Genomic DNA, 15907 nt, shown 5'->3' on the forward strand with positions numbered 1-15907 from the left:
TATTTACTAGCCGTCCCCTGCCACGCGTTGTTGTGGCCCAGTCTGAATATATGTGTGTTTTGTCTGTGTATATGTGTGTGTTTATATATTTGTGTATCTTTATATGTGTGTGTGTGTGTTTGCATGTGTGTGTGTATATACAGAGAGAGGTGTATATATGTGTGTGCATATGTGTGTGTGAAGATATGTATATTGTGTGTACATATTTGTGTTTATATGTGTATATGTATATTGTGTATATGTGTGTGCTTGTCTATATGCATATTTGTGTTTATATATGTGTACATGTGTATATTTGTATGTGCATGCGTATGTAGATGTGTGTGTATATGTGTGCTTGAGTATATATATATATACACATGTGTATGTGTGCGTGTGTATATGTACATTTATTTATTTATTTATTTAATTTGTATACCACTCTTCTCAGCCCTTAGGCGACTCAGAGCGGTTTACAACAGTTTAGATATACACAATACAAAATCATTAGGCATTTAAAAGCAATAGCATCACAAGTCATTAAACATCAGCATCAATACATCAATATAACAAATCCATCAGGTCTCATCAATGAAAGCAGAATCCAAACTCATTATCCATTATTCCGTGTTCCGATGATCAGTCAATCAATCACACTGCTTAGTCGAATGTCTGTTCAAACAGCCAGGTCTTTACTTTCCTCTGGAATGCCAGCAAGGAGGGGGTCGGTCTAATATATGCAGGAAGGGCGTTCCAGAGCTGAGGGGCCACCACTGAGAAGGCCCTGTCTCTCGTCCCCGCCAGGCGTGCTTGTGAAGCTGGCGGGATCGAGAGCAGGGCTTCCCCAGATGATCTTAATGCCCTAACTGGTTCGTAGGAGTGTGTGTATATTTGTGTGTATATATATGGTGTATTTTGGGGGGTTTTATGTCCGTTCTGCTGGGTTTTTTGTTGTTGTTGTAATTTTAAGGGTGAACACTCGTTGGCCTGATAGGTGTCTTGTATCCAAATTTCGTATCAATTCGTCCAGTGGTTTCTGAGTTCTGTTAATCCTACAAATGAATATTACATTTTTATTTATATGGATGTTGCTTTGCTTCTAAATTATATTGTGCCATGGTCATTGTTAGCTGCCTTGAATCCCTATGGCAAGCACGGGTCAACTCCCCCCCCCCCCTTCCTGGGGTGTTTGGACTTCAACTCCTATCATTCCTAACAGCCTCAAGCCTAGGAATGGTGGGAGTTGAAGTCCAAAACCCCTGGAGAGCCCAAGTTGGCCTATGCCTGCCTATGGGGTTTCCTAGGGCAGTGCCTCCAGGCGAACAAAACAAGCCCCCCATCCTTCCTGCTCAGAAGGCGCAGAAAAGAAAGTGAAGGCGGAAGCGAGAGGACTTCCCCTCCCCGCAAGCCCCGCCCCGGAAGTCTCCTGTCTTGGCTTGAGAGAGAGAGCGAAGCCCTGGGAAAGAGGAAGCTGGCGCTCCGTGAGGCTTTTGTGCGGCGGGAGTAGCGCTCAAGATGGCGGCGTCGTCGTCGTCGGTCCAGACCCAAAGCGGGATCCTCCTCAGCGCGGTGAGAGAAAGGGGAAGAGCGGTTTCTCCCGGGAAGGAGAGGGCGAGGCTTTGGGCCCACTCCTGTGCGCGTAGGGTTGTGATCTTGGAGCCTTCCTTCCGTATTTACATAGGAAGGACGGGGCCCGTGTGCCCGCCCTCTTCCTCTCCGGGTTCGCCAGAGGCTCCTCGCCTCCCATCCTCCCACCCACCCAAGCTCCTTCTTCAGGCCCCTTTTCAAGAGGGAGAGCTGGGTCAGGCGTATCCTCTTGCAGGCGAGGATTAGAAAAGACAAACTGAGCCAGGCTTCCCATATTTCTCTAATGCTCTGCTGCAGAAGCTTTCTCGCGTCTAGGATATGTCTAGTCTACTGTAAAAAAAATGCAGTTTGACACCGCTTTAATTGCCATGGCCCAGTGCTGTGGCATCATGGAGAAGTGTTGTATTGCAAGGCCTTGAGGTCTCTTTGCCAAAAAGTGGTGGTGCCTCACCAAACTACAACTCCCATCATTTCATAACAAAGAGCCGTGGTAAATAAAGTGGCATCTTTTTTTTCTCTTTTCTTCCCTTTCCTACTCTTTTCATTTGCCTACTTTTCTAATTACATTGTTCACCTACTTTCTATGTAAACAAATACCCTATACCGGTGTATTTATTTAGTTAGTTAGTTATTATTATTATTATTTTCAAACTGCTTTAATTGCCATGGCTCAGTGCTGTGGCATCATGGAGAAGAGTTGTATCGCAAGGCCTTGAGGTCTCTTTGCCAAAAAGTGGTGGTGCCTCACCAAACTACAACTCCCATCATTTCATAACAAAGAGCCGTGGTAAATAAAGTGGCATCTTTTTTTCTCGTTTCTTCCCTTTCCTACTCTCTTCATTTTCCTACTTTTCTAATTACATTGTTCACCTACTTTCTATGTATACAAATACCCTATACCTGTGTACTTATTTATTATTATTATTTTCCTTCTCTGGAATCTTTTCTGGAATATTCTATTCTCAATTAAAATAATTGCAATTTTTTTAAAATAAAGTGGCATCAAATAAACTGCTTTAATTCTGAAGTGTAGAGATGAACCTCAAGAAAATCTTGTTTTGGGGCTTTAGGGTGCACAAAGGTTGTTTTTGCCTAATTTGGGAGGCAAAATAAACTACCTAAAATTCATAAAGAAAGACATCAGGCCACCTCTAGACCAGTCTATTGTATCTGGGTCCGGCTCAGTCCCCGAACCTCTTTCTAGGTTTTATTGAATGTATTTTTATTTTATCTCTGTTAATTGTATATTGATTGGTTGATGTTTTCAGCAAGGAGACGCCAATGATATATGTTTGTTATTGACTTTCCTATGGTTTTATTATTTTAATGTTTTTGATTGTATTTTATGGTCTTGGTACTGACTGTGAACCGCCCTAAGTCGCCTGTGGGCTGAGAGGGATGGTATATAAATATAGTAAATAAATAAATAATATTGTCAGGCATCAAATTGCTACCTGGTTGTAAGCCTCCTTGAGTCACTGGATTTGAGAAAGTTGGGATAGAAATACCGCAAATAAATAAATAATAGGTCAGTTGGTTGTTGTTTTTTTCCTACAGCCCTTTGTCAAACAAACTACGTCATATATCAAGGACACCAGACATTTCATCAACATCATAGGAAAAGCTTTCCATTCCCACAGATGCCATCCTTATGACAGTGGATGTCACTTCATTGTATACTAGTATTCCCTTATTAGAAGCACAAGGGATTTGTGCAAATACACTAGAGTCAAGGCCTTTTTGTAATAATAATAATAATAATAGAAGTAAATCAACTGGAAATGCATGTTGCAACACGCTTGGATTTGTAAGTTTGGTTTTTCAGCACTAGGGAGGAGTCAACAGCTCTCTGGAGGATTAAGGAAACTCCCAGCAATATGTCCTCAAAATGCACTTTACTGTTGATCTAGGAATGTCTGCACGCCCATCCCTCTCTGGAAACTCTATCCTAGTTCATATTTCATCTGTTCATGCTCAGCATTATTCTTAAATTTTAATTATTACATTTGGCCCTGCCATAGGTTTTAAATGTCGTTGTGTTACTGCTATTGTTTATTGTTTCTTTTTTGTTATGAGTTTTATTTTATTGTCTGTATTAATTGTTATTATTGCTTTTATCATTGATGTATTGTGGGCTCGGCCTCATGTAAGCCGCACCAAGTTCCTCGGGAGATGGTAGTAGGGTATAAATAAATGTTATTATTATCATTATTATTTTAAAATTGCAGTTCTCTTCTCAAAATAATGGAGTCTATTAGTGGGACATTGACCAGCAGTGAGTGTGGCCCTGTTTGCTGCCTGTGATTCTAAAGTGAAAATCCTGGGTGTGATCCTAGGGTGTGATGTATTGATATGCTTGCTTTTCCAAATGTATATTCTGCATCCTTTTCTATGTGGATTTTCAAACATCAAGAAATCAATAAGCAATAAAATAACAAGAGCAACAGCATAATAGCTTTCAAAGAAATAGCTGTGTTAAGTCAATTGTGTTGTAAAAAAGAGGAAGAAAGGAGGGGGAACAATGTGGCAGTATTTTTTGACTGGGTTTTGTATGCACTTTCGTGGAACCACAATATTAAAGTTACATGTTATAAAGCCTATTTATAGTGTTGTGGGAGTGGGGTTGAATGTAATGGGATCCATAAAGAAACCATATCTCTTGCACTAAATTTTCAAAGGGCTGGGTGAGATCTTTATAGTGTTTCATTACTATTGGAGTGTGAAACCATAAATCTGCTTACCAAAACAGTGGACTGGCCAAAAATGCACATCATGCAGATATTTGGAGCTCCATGGGCTTCTTTCTCTGACAAAAGTGTTAGAAATCATATAGGAGAAGAGAAAAAGTAACTGATTTTGTAAAGATGTTTTTGTTGTTTTCAGTTAAGATAGTCTTAAGGTTTAGACATGTATGCAGAGTCCTCTCCTCTCTTTGGCAGTGTGGGCTCTGGGAGACAAAGAGTTGTAAAATCAAGGCAGTGAAATGTAAACACTTAGCAACAAAAAAAATAAATTCTCTTGAGACCCAGGCTGTTTCTGTCCTGGGTGAGGCTAACTGCTTCTTTCTTAGGCGGAGGGCATTGAATTTCTCAAGCCTCTGCACCATTGCATCCAGGAGTGGGTATTCTTGTATTTATATGCTTGGTACTTCATATATAAATACAATGACCATCTTTGTCAGAGGCTTTCTTAATGAAGTTATTCCTGTACTAGTTGTCTTGACTGATGTGTTGTCAAAGGCTTTCATGGTTGGAATCACTGGGTTGCATTACGTTTTTCGGGCTGTATGGCCATGTTCCAGAAGCATTCTCTCCTGATGCTTTGCCTACATCTATGGCAGGTATCAGTGGTTGTGAGGTCTCTCACTGCTGTTCTCTAATGTACATTATTTCCTAATAACTTACCGAATTGCTATGGTATTATCTTCAGCCACAATTCATTTCTACTTTCTGGAATGGTAGTTACATTTCAAAAGAAACCTCTGGAATTAGTTGGGGAGTAATTATGTAAGCTTTCACCTAATGCGAGCCAGTCCTTAAAAGTTGCATTGAACTTTATTTCTGAATGGTGTAGCTGTCCATGAATTGTCACTTATACATTGATTGTTCTTGTAGAATCCTACATGAGTTTATGGAAACCAATAAATGTTAAAAATTTGAAGCTAAAGGATCCCAGAAAGGGAAAAACGTTTATTTCTTCTTGTTCCTTTGGCAATACGATGATGGAGAAAATTCTGTTTTTCTCTGGCTGTTTCTGTCCTTTCCACCCTTAATTGTTACTTCTCATTTTCAGCTTCAGGTCAGAATAGTTCTCTATTAGACTGTGTGAACATCTTGAGTCTGCAATTTTCCAAATCTGACACCTCTAGCAGAGAGGTTTCAGATTTGTGGCCTTTCAGATGTTTCAGACCTCAACTCCCAGAAGCCCTAGGCAGCTTGTCCAATAGCCAGAACATCTGGAAGGCAACAGATTTGACACCACTGCAAACAGAGATGACAGCAAAGCAAACTTTTTTTTAAAAAAAAAAAAAGTAATATAGATAGGTAGACCTAACATATCCAGTTCTTTTTGGGTGAGTAACATGTTTTAAGATTTTCTGAACTGAAGTTACTTCCTTGTAAAAAGCTACAGTTGTGAAAACCTGCAGCTCACTCCATGTACTCTGAAGCCTGATCTGTATTTAATGGGTTTTAGTTTATTGAATTTTAGTTTGTTGTGTCTGAATTATATCTGTAAGTGAACCAGGGTTTAGTCATAGAATAGAATCTTAAGGCCCTTCCAGACAAACCCTATATCCCAGGATCTGATCCCAGGTTTTCTGCTTATCCCAGATTATTTGGCAGTGTGGACTCATACAATCCAATTTAAAGTAAAATCTGGGATATAGGGTCTGGAAGGGCCCCTAGAGTTGGAGGAGACCACAAAGGCCATCTCTTTAAACCTCCTACCATGCAGGAACACCCAGTCACCACTCCCATCAAATGGCCATCTACCCTCTGCTTAAAAATATCCAGAGGAGATACTACCACAATCCAAGGCAGCATAATCCTATGTTGAACAACTCCAACTGTCAGTAAGTTCTTCTTAATGTTTAGGTGGAATCTGTTTTCCTGCAGCTTAAATCCACCGCTCTAGTCTCTAGAGCAGAAGAAAACAGCCCTCCCCCCTCCTCAATGTGAGATCCTTTCAAATATTTAAACATGGTTATCATGTCCTCTCAGTCTCCTTTTCTCCAAGGTAAACATATGTAGCTTCTTAAGCCGTTCCCCATAAGGGCTTGGCTTCCAAACTTTTTTTTAATTCAAGAAAAAGACAAAATACTACACTGAAATGATATGTAAAACTACCCAAATTCGCATCTGTATAGTGTCTACTTCTACTAAATCACAATTATCTTCAGACCTTTGGATATTGCCACTTCCTTGGAATGTAGTTTTCTAATTGTAAACCATTTAATAATAATACATTATATATCATATTTTGTTAAAACTCCTCAATCCTACCTCAGGATAATATCATACAACATGTTGCATTATTCACGACTAACAGTATATCATAAGAAAAAGGGGGATTATTTATAGTAAGCAAATAACAATTTTCCTTTGTAACATTTGCCTTATTGTTCTTTTAGTCGATGATTTTTAGTCATTGAACAGTGTAACAAGCCAATCCTTGTCCTACTTATCTATTCCACATGGAGATTCCAGTTCTTTTGAAAACTTGTGCTGCTTTTAAAAAAAACAAGTCAATTTATCAAATTTCTTCTGACTCTTCTTCTTCCAGATCATATTTGCGATTATCATAGGAGTCTTTCACTTGTTGCATTGCTGTAATCCAGAATGTTCTGTTATTGAAATAAAAAGGTAGTCCTTTAAATCAGTATTTTTTATTTCTTGAGCTTCTCTGTCAAGAAAAAGGGGAAGCTTTATATTAATTTGTGTTCTCTTGCTATGTGCATTCAGTTTCTCATTATTTCTATGGAATCTCAACTCTGAAACGTTATTGACCAAATAGACACTTACATCTCTTTGTATTGTCTTATGATCCCCAAGTCTATTAGTGATACTGAAAACTCTGCCAAACTGTGTATCAAGTTTGTTTTCCTTCATGCCCAAATAACGCCTCCATCATCACTCTCCTTGCACACTTGTGATTATTCCAGGTATCTTTCCTATCAGGAATACCTGATCTTTTCTCCAGCCTATCAACTGCGGACTTCACTTCTCCTATTACTGGAATCAGTGGCTGATAAACCTCTCATTATTCCATTTTCAGTTCATAGTATCCTGGGACAATAACATGGCATCTTGGTCTGATTTCAGTTCTCTCTTTATCCCTTGAAGTTCCTCCAAAATCTTTTTTTTAAAATCTGGTGCTTTGATTTCAGTAAATCGTCTTGTTGTGTCTTGAACTGCTTTTGCTCTTCTTCACATTGTTGTTGATGTTTTCTTCATAAGGCCAGAAAATATGTCTTGGTATTTCCTTTATAGTTATTTGTCCACTCCCATCCATCAATATTAGTTCACAGTGAGTCACCAATCTCGTTTTTCTACATTGGTTTTGACTTCTCACAGGAGCAATTTCTTTATCAGATGCCTCAAGGTCAGCCATACTCCTAGCTTCACAGAAGGAAATGTCTTTCAGTGATCACTGCCAAATGTTCAACAAATAAAAGTACAAGCTCCAGATTTCAGTTTTTAGACTATATTTGTCTCTTAATCCAATAATTTGATTTTTACACTATTCTTATTCTATGTAGTCCAGTATTTAATGTTCAGTGTCCCAAATATATCAAATATCTGGTGAAAAATAAAATAAAAATAAAACAGATTCCTAAAAAGAGTACAGAAGAAAAACCTGAATCTCCAAAAATCCTACTCCACCCAGCATGCAAACCTCTTTAGTTGCTTGGATTCTCCACATGACTCAACTTTTAATCCAGTGGTCTGCGGAAAACCAATGGTCCGCAAAAACTAAAATAGGGACCGCAAGGTTCCTTCCTTGGAGGCTTTTAAGCCGAAACTGGATAGCCATCTGTCAGAGGTGCTTTGATTGTGCTTTTCCTGTATGACCCATGCAGTGTCCTCCAGTTCTAGACTTCCTTCTTAGCGCAAAATTCTTCCCTGGGAAAATGAGCCGCCCTTCCTTGCCACCCTCTTCCTCCAGGTTGAGAACATGAGACCCTTCCAGGCCCAGGCACCTTCTCCTGGCCTCAGAGGGCAGCAGGGGCAGGCCTCCCTTTTCCGGGGAAGGCAGGGCCTGCAGGATGGCGGTGGCAGCGGCCTGGCTGCTGCTCCCCTTTGCCCTCCTCTTCGGGGCCCCAGCTGGGGAAACAGAGGTGCCCTCTGGCACCGGGCCTCCAGGAGTTCACTTTCCTGCTGTAGATGGGGCGCCGCATGTGCTTCTACCAGACTGTGCCAGGCAACAGGTACCAAGTGAGGGAAATGAGGGAGGCCCTCCCGCCAGCAAAGGCCTCTGATAAGGGTGACATGTGCTGCTGCCTCAGTGTGTGTTGGGTTCTCCTTCCCTTTTTTCATTCTTTTCCCTTGCTTTGCTTTTCCTTGCTTTTCTTCTGTCTCTTTTGAACCTGTCTGGTGGAGCTATAATGAAATCAGTTTTAAAATTTTATGTACCAGAATGTTTTAGTAGGATTTTACGTTTTATGGTGTTTATTTTAATTTTATTTGTCTATATGGTTTTTCTTTTGGCAATTGAATGTTTTGCTTTATATATTGGAAAACTCTGTGAGTTCTCTTGGAGAGATAGCGCGATATATAAATAAAGTTTTATTGTTATTCCTTTCCTTTCTCTTCTGTTGCTTTGCCTTCTTTTTCTAGTCCTTCCCTTGCTTTTTCTTCCCTTGCCTTGCCTGCCTTCTTCCTTTCTTTTTCCCTTCCCTTCCTTTTCCTTCTTTTCCCTTGCCCTTCCTTTCTTTTTTTCTTCTCTTCCTTTTCCTTCTTTCCTTCTATTCTCTTGACTTTCCTTCAAAGGCTTTCCTTTGCATTCTTTTCTCTTGCCCTTCCTTCCTTTTTCTCCCTTCCATTCCTTTTGCCTTATTTTCTCCTGTCCTTCCTTCCTCTTCCTTTTTACCTTCTCTTCCTTTGCTTTCTTTTGCCTTGCCTTTACCAACCTCCTGCTGCTGCCTGAGGATTAGGAGGTACCCCCAACAAACATGGCCCCCTTCAACCCTGCTCCTTCCTGCCACCCATCTGGGGTTTAGTGAGTTTGGAGCAGTGGACCCCAACTTTTGCGCTATCTTATGCTCTTTTCCATAATTTATTTATGTGAACGAGGGTTTTCTACTTTCCTGGTAAGTTTTCCTCCTGGACGTAATGTATGTAACATCTTTGCTCAGTGGAGAAGCCAGTGAAGTTTTGAAAGCTTGCATAATGCAATTATTATTATTTTTTGCATTTTGTTTGGCCAATAAAGTTATCACTCTTTTGTGGATATTGGGTTTAGGTTTTTTTCTCCTCTATATGGCCACAATGGCTGCCCATGAATATGTTTCAAAAAATATAATTTCTTGGTCTTGCTGCCATGGATGAAAAATATGTTTTTGGATTCAGCAGGCCTCGTGACTGTATGCAATTCAGCAATTTTCCCATGCCTGCTCTATGCCAGTGACTTAGCCTTATTGTCTTGTTGCTCATGTCCCTTCATTGCCAAGTGCCCCAAAAAGTTCCAGGGTCCTTTTATCCAATTAATCACTGGAGACAAGGAAACAACAATGGTAAAACATTAAAACATCAGGGTGTCCCCTGAGCAACATCCTTGCAGACGGCCAATTCTCTCACAGCAGAAGCAACTTGCTATTTCTCAAGTCGCCACTGACATGAAAAAAAAATCTCTTCTGTTCCTTTCTAGCAACAGCTCTTATTCCTGCGCCTCCTTTTTATCATCAATCATTTCCCCTTCCTGAGTGTCACTCCCCCCCCCCTCTGCCCCCCAACCTGGCCTGCTTGTTACTGGCATTTCCCTTTTGAAGTTTTTCCTTGTCTGAAATTTGCTTTGGCTGGTAATTTTCCACTACTACCTCAGCCCTAGTCTCTTTGGTATTAATCTAAACTTGGTTTCAGCTCTTTAATGTAGGTATCACTATCATTCTGTAATGATAAGCTCTGAATCATAAAATAGAGACTAAACATCTTTCTTATCTTCCACTGGAGAAGTAGTTCAAAATATACTGAAATGTTAAATATAGATACAAAGCTGATGTCTGCCAGACATCTTGCAAATAAGGGGGCACATTGATGCCAGAGGTGGTGGGGAGATTAGATTTGTAATAAAACAGCTGTTGTTACATCTGAAAAGGGTCTAAAATTCAAGGGACTAATGACCAGGTCATTTGAAATTTAAAGACTGAAAGCACTAAGGATGTGCTGAGAAGGAACAGGGAGGAAGGAAATCTTTAAAAGGTAAATTGTAATAGGCTATAACCCTTCTGACATGCTCCAGTTAGGGAAGAGGGGCAAGGCTTCATGCAGGGAGATATGGGATTTAAATGCTAGCCTCACTGAGCTTTTTTGTGCCCATTTGTAAGGTACCTACTTGAAAGCATTTTCATAAAGTAATTGGCAGCTTCACCAAAAATGTTTGTATAGGGTATTATTTTGATCCTAAGGGAGTCATTTCTTTTTTGATCCTAAGGGAGTCATTTCAAATCAGAGCCACAATTGCTAATTCTTCTAAAGAAATCAGTATTAAATTTTATCAAGGATCTCAGGATTCACTGATCAATTAGTAGATAACATCACAGAATATGGTTATTAGATGGATGCTTAAGGAATGAGTGCAGTTATGTAATAATAATAATACTTTATTTCTACCCCGCTACCATCTCCCCAAGGGACTCGGTGCGACTTACATGAGGCCAAGCCCACAATACAACAATAAAAACAATAGCAACAGTAATAAAAAAAACCCCTCATAAACAGAAAATAGCAATAAGCATTAACAATAACACAACGACGTTTAAAAACCAATGGCAGGGCCAAATGTACTAATTAAAATTTAAAAAAATAATGCTGGGCGTGACCAGGTGACATATAAACAGGATAGAAATTTTGGAGAGGGATAGAGCGTGCAGACAATCCTAGATCACTAATAAAGTGTGTTTAGGGACATATTGCTGGGAGTTTCCTTATTCTGGGAAGGCACACTGGAACAACCACATTTTCAGGCTCCTCCTAAAGACTGCCAGTGTTGGGGCATGTCTGATGTCCCTGGGGAGTGAGTTCCAGAGTCGAGGGGCCATCACCGAGAAGGCCCTGTCCCTCGTCCCCACCAATCGCGTTTGCAATGGAGGCGGGAGCGTGAGCAGGGCCTCTCCAGATGATCGAAGAGATCGCGTGGGCTGTATGTGTGAGTGTGTATATACTCCCACATATCTATAATAATACTGTATATATATATATATTTAATTTAATATTTACATTACCTTATGTTTCAGCTGTGTCCAAAATTTCTGCATACAAATTCAACCAGTCACACCTGGCCTTTTAGTGCTGTAGCTGAACTTATAGGTAAGTGAACAATGATTTTATTATTAAGTTTTTGGCATGCTTGGTAAATGCCACTTTTAATATGCATCTTACAGTTATAACCAATTAAAGGTTTTACTATTGTACCTACTCACATGAGAACAAGCCTAATGGTACTCAGTGAGATTCAAGATCTTATTGTTGGAAAGATGCAATGTTATTATGGCATGGGTTTCTCAAATTTGCCCCTAAAGCCGCAAATTTTCCTTCTTAGTATCCATTGTTGTTTTAGATAAACATTAATCATTCTTAATGATCGTCCAGTGTTAACTGCTCTGAAAGATGAGTACACAATCTCTTTTGTTGTACATCAGTCTCTGTTCCCTTGGGAATTTGGGTGCCTTTTAGGTCCCCTGAAATAAATTTGATATACACTACATAAGCCTATATGTTAAGTTATACCTTCCTCAACGCAACCTCCAAATTGGATGAAAATCCAGTTTAAATAGTTGAGGTACCCTGAGTCAACTCCAAATAAACATTTGTTGTTCTACTGTATAGTTTGTATTTTAAGCCAGATCATCTTTAAAATACCCTCTAGAATTGGTGAAAATCCATCTCCTAATTCTTAGATAAAATGGTAACTAAAGACAGAAATGTAATTTCATTTATATAGATGGACAAGTTAGTAAATGATACTTTTTTACCTGGCAGGCATACATTCAAAAGATGTAGACAAAACCTGGTTAGTTTATCCAGATAAGATCATATTGGAAAATAAATTATGACAGGCTTAGTAATTACTCACAAATTTCCTTGGTCATCACTTATGTCTAAGTATGATTGCCTTCCAAGTCTAAAATCTTGGCGGTGGGTCACATATATTTTAACTAGGAGATGTTTTTAACTAGGAGATGATAATGATGTTGGTTTTTATTGTTCCTATTGTGGTTTTATATTGTTTTAATTCTTTATATTTTGCTATTGTGTGTACTAACTTGTTGTCGCCGATAGGCTGAAAAGGGCGGTATACAAGTATAGTAAATAAATATATATCCCACCCCATTGAAGAAATTAACAATATTTTTGCAAAGCAGATTAAAACCAAGATGAGGAATTTACACTTTTTTTAAAAAGAGAGAGAGAGCAGAAGTTACTTCCAGGGGTATGAATCAACTTAGTTCTTTGATAATAAAGCTAGTAAGTCTGCCTTAATCTACATGGAATATAATGAGTAACAACCAGTTCAACACCTCAGATACCCTAACCCAGGGGTTCTCAAACTTTTTCAGCTGTGGAACCTTTTTTGAAGCAAAACTTTCTCTTGGAGCACCAGTAAATGTTTATATATTATATATAACATGTATAATATCAGACATGGGCAAACTTTTTTGCTTTTCAAAAATTGGCATATGGGCTGGGCCAGTGGCAGATGGATGGAGAGTGTTTGTGTGAACTAATTGAAAAACACATGAACAAATTCCTATGCAAATTGCACATACCCCATTTGTACTACAAAAAAAGGGAAAGGAAGAACAATAGAATATTTAAAATGTAGAATGATTTTAACTAACATAAACTTAATAGTATTTCAGTGGAAGACAGCATTGTAGCCAGAAAAAAAAAATTGGAGGAGGAAATTGAAAAAAATGTTTTAGTGAATCATGAAGAGTAGTTCCATAACACAAAATAATTTAAATAGTATGGTCAGTTCTCTATTTTATAGACTTAATTAAATCAATTTAATCCATTTCAACCCTCTTCTGCCATGCAGGAAAAGCACAATCAAGACACCCCCTGAGCAGTAGGAAGAAAAAAGGCTTGGGGGGGCGGGCAGGGAGCAGGGGAAAGGGAAGGAGCAGAAAAGAGGAGGGAAAGCTTGGAAGGGGAGTGGGGATAAGGAGGAAAGCATTGAGCCCTTCAGTATTCTTCGTGGAGCCCCAAGATGTCAAAGTATAAGAGCTGCGAACCATGAATAGAAGTTTGATGGGAGATTGCCAGTGAATATCATGTATTTTAGGATATATTTCAGAGAAAGGAACTGTCAAAACACATTTGAGCATTCCTTACCTAAAAAAAACTATGAAATTTATGAAGTCACTGTAAGTCAACAGATGGCTTTAAGCGTATGCACACAGGTGCATTACTCCTTGCCAGAGAAGGCCAGCCCTACCTTTTATAACAGAGACTATAGGACAATAATGACATCCTTGTAATTCCGCCTCCTGAACTGAACTTGGAAAAGTTATAGAATCATAGAATCATAGAATCAAAGAGTTGGAAGAGACCTCATGGGCCATCCAGTCCAACCCCCTGCCAAGAAGCAGGAATATTGCATTCAAATCACCCCTGACAGATGGCCATCCAGCCTCTGCTTAAAAGCTTCCAAAGAGGGAGCCTCCACCACACTCCGGGGCAGAGAGTTCCACTGCTGAACGGCTCTCACAGTCAGGAAGTTCTTCCTCATGTTCAGATGGAATCTCCTCTCTTGTAGTTTGAAGCCATTGTTCCGCGTCCTAGTCTCCAAGGAAGCAGAAAACAAGCTTGCTCCCTCCTCCCTGTGGCTTCCTCTCACATATTTATACATGGCTATCATATCTCCTCTCAGCCTTCTCTTCTTCAGGCTAAACATGCCCAGTTCCCCAAGCCGCTCCTCATAGGGCTTGTTCTCCAGACCCTTGATCATTTTAGTCGCCCTCCTCTGGACACATTCCAGCTTGTCAATATCTCTCTTGAACTGTGGTGCCCAGAATTGGACACAATATTCCAGATGTGGTCTAACTAAAGCAGAATAGAGGGGTAGCATTACTTCCTTAGATCTAGACACTATTATGTTTGTGGGCTGCATTTCCCAGAATCCCCAGTATAGCTAGGTGACTTGACGTTACAACACTCAGAGTTAGAATTAAGTAAGAAGAGATGTGAACGAAGACAAGCCCTCCACTCCAATAAATTGAAGGTGAGTGCAGCTGGAGAGTTTGAAACATAATAAAACACAGGAATGTTTCAGTGTCATTCTAATGATATTATTTTGCACTATTCTTTATTGTCAGATAATGCATATGATCCAGATGTAAATGCAAAACAGATGTGGATTGACCAAACAATTATAAATGGGAACATATGCTTAATATTTATGGACAATGGAAATGGTATGAATGCAGACAAATTACATAAGATGTTGAGGTAGGTACCCTTTTAGCTTTGTGTTCTAATTTCTCAGCACAAATTGATAAACATTTAAGAAAATTGCTTTTTAGGAAATCCTAACTTACTCCGTTAGAAAGTCAGCATGGTGCAGTGGTTTGAGAGTTAAGACTACAACACTAGAGATTAGGGTTTGATTCTTTCTAAGCCTTGGAAATTCACTGGGTGAACTCAACCAAATAATATTTATTCTTTTAGCCTTGGTGGTGGTGGTGGTGGCAATTATTATTATTAACTTTATTTCTATCCCATCTTTCTCCTCATAGGGAACCAAAGTGGCTAGGTTCACCTTAGGGTCCCCATAAGTCAAATAGGCCTTAAAGGTACACAACAATATATTTTCATTATTTTTTATTTCATTTTATTATAATCTAAAAAGATAATAACAAAAAAAACACACATAATCTCAAAATCAAAAAGTCCCATCATGCCCCACTCCACAGTCCTCCCCCACCTTTCTTTTTCATGGTGTCTGTGAAATCACACATATAGGTCTTGTGTGCATGCCTGAAGCAGTTCGGGACCTTCTAGATCTCTAAAGTGAAACATTTCAGCAGAACATTCCCCCCCGCCCCGCCATCCACTCTCTCCAGAAAGTAAATATAGATGTGGGTGGAGATTAAGCCTCCATTTCTTTATTTCTGCCACTACCAGCAGCTTAGAAACTTCTCTGATCTCTGTGATTGACACCTCTTCTAACAATTTGACTCAGATTCACTACTCGGCTAAAGTCTATCAAATTCCCCCCACTGAACCAAGCTAGTTTTGTGTGATTTACGTCTGCCCTAATGGTTTGGACTTGGACTTCCATTTTGATTAAACTTTTGAACTTTCCTCAACTCAATCTACTTTAGCTCTAATGTTGTCCACTTCGTTTTTCAAAAAAATGTGAAACCTGCAGGAGCAAACTCACAGACTCCAATTTCCATGCCATGTGTTTATTGTGCCTGGGGAAGGCCATATAACTTAGTCCTGTCATATTTGGCAGGCTTTCACTCAACCTCTGAACCCTCAGCTGCTCGCGCAAAGGATGGAATGCCATCTTTTGGGTTGAATAACTCCTCCCTAATGATAGCGAGGATTTGGAGATGTTTGAAGGCCCATCGGAGCTCCCTGCAGTAGGAACAAAGGCCAAGACATCTTGCGCCCCT

General features: G+C 39.6%; 1 protein-coding gene across 1 annotated transcript in view; it reads left to right on the forward strand.

Moving 5' to 3' along the window:
- Window positions 1-1400: 1400 nt before the first annotated feature.
- Window positions 1401-15907, forward strand: part of MORC3 (MORC family CW-type zinc finger 3) — a 37305-nt gene continuing 22798 nt past the window's right edge. The window contains exons 1-3 of the mRNA XM_067466710.1: window positions 1401-1548; window positions 11519-11591; window positions 14603-14735. Of these exons, the coding sequence (XP_067322811.1) occupies window positions 1495-1548; window positions 11519-11591; window positions 14603-14735 (260 nt within the window). The 5' untranslated portion in view covers window positions 1401-1494. The remainder of the gene's footprint in view (window positions 1549-11518; window positions 11592-14602; window positions 14736-15907) is intronic.

The sequence above is a fragment of the Anolis sagrei genome, chromosome 3, assembly GCF_037176765.1.
Source record: "Anolis sagrei isolate rAnoSag1 chromosome 3, rAnoSag1.mat, whole genome shotgun sequence".
NCBI lineage: Eukaryota > Metazoa > Chordata > Lepidosauria > Squamata > Dactyloidae > Anolis > Anolis sagrei.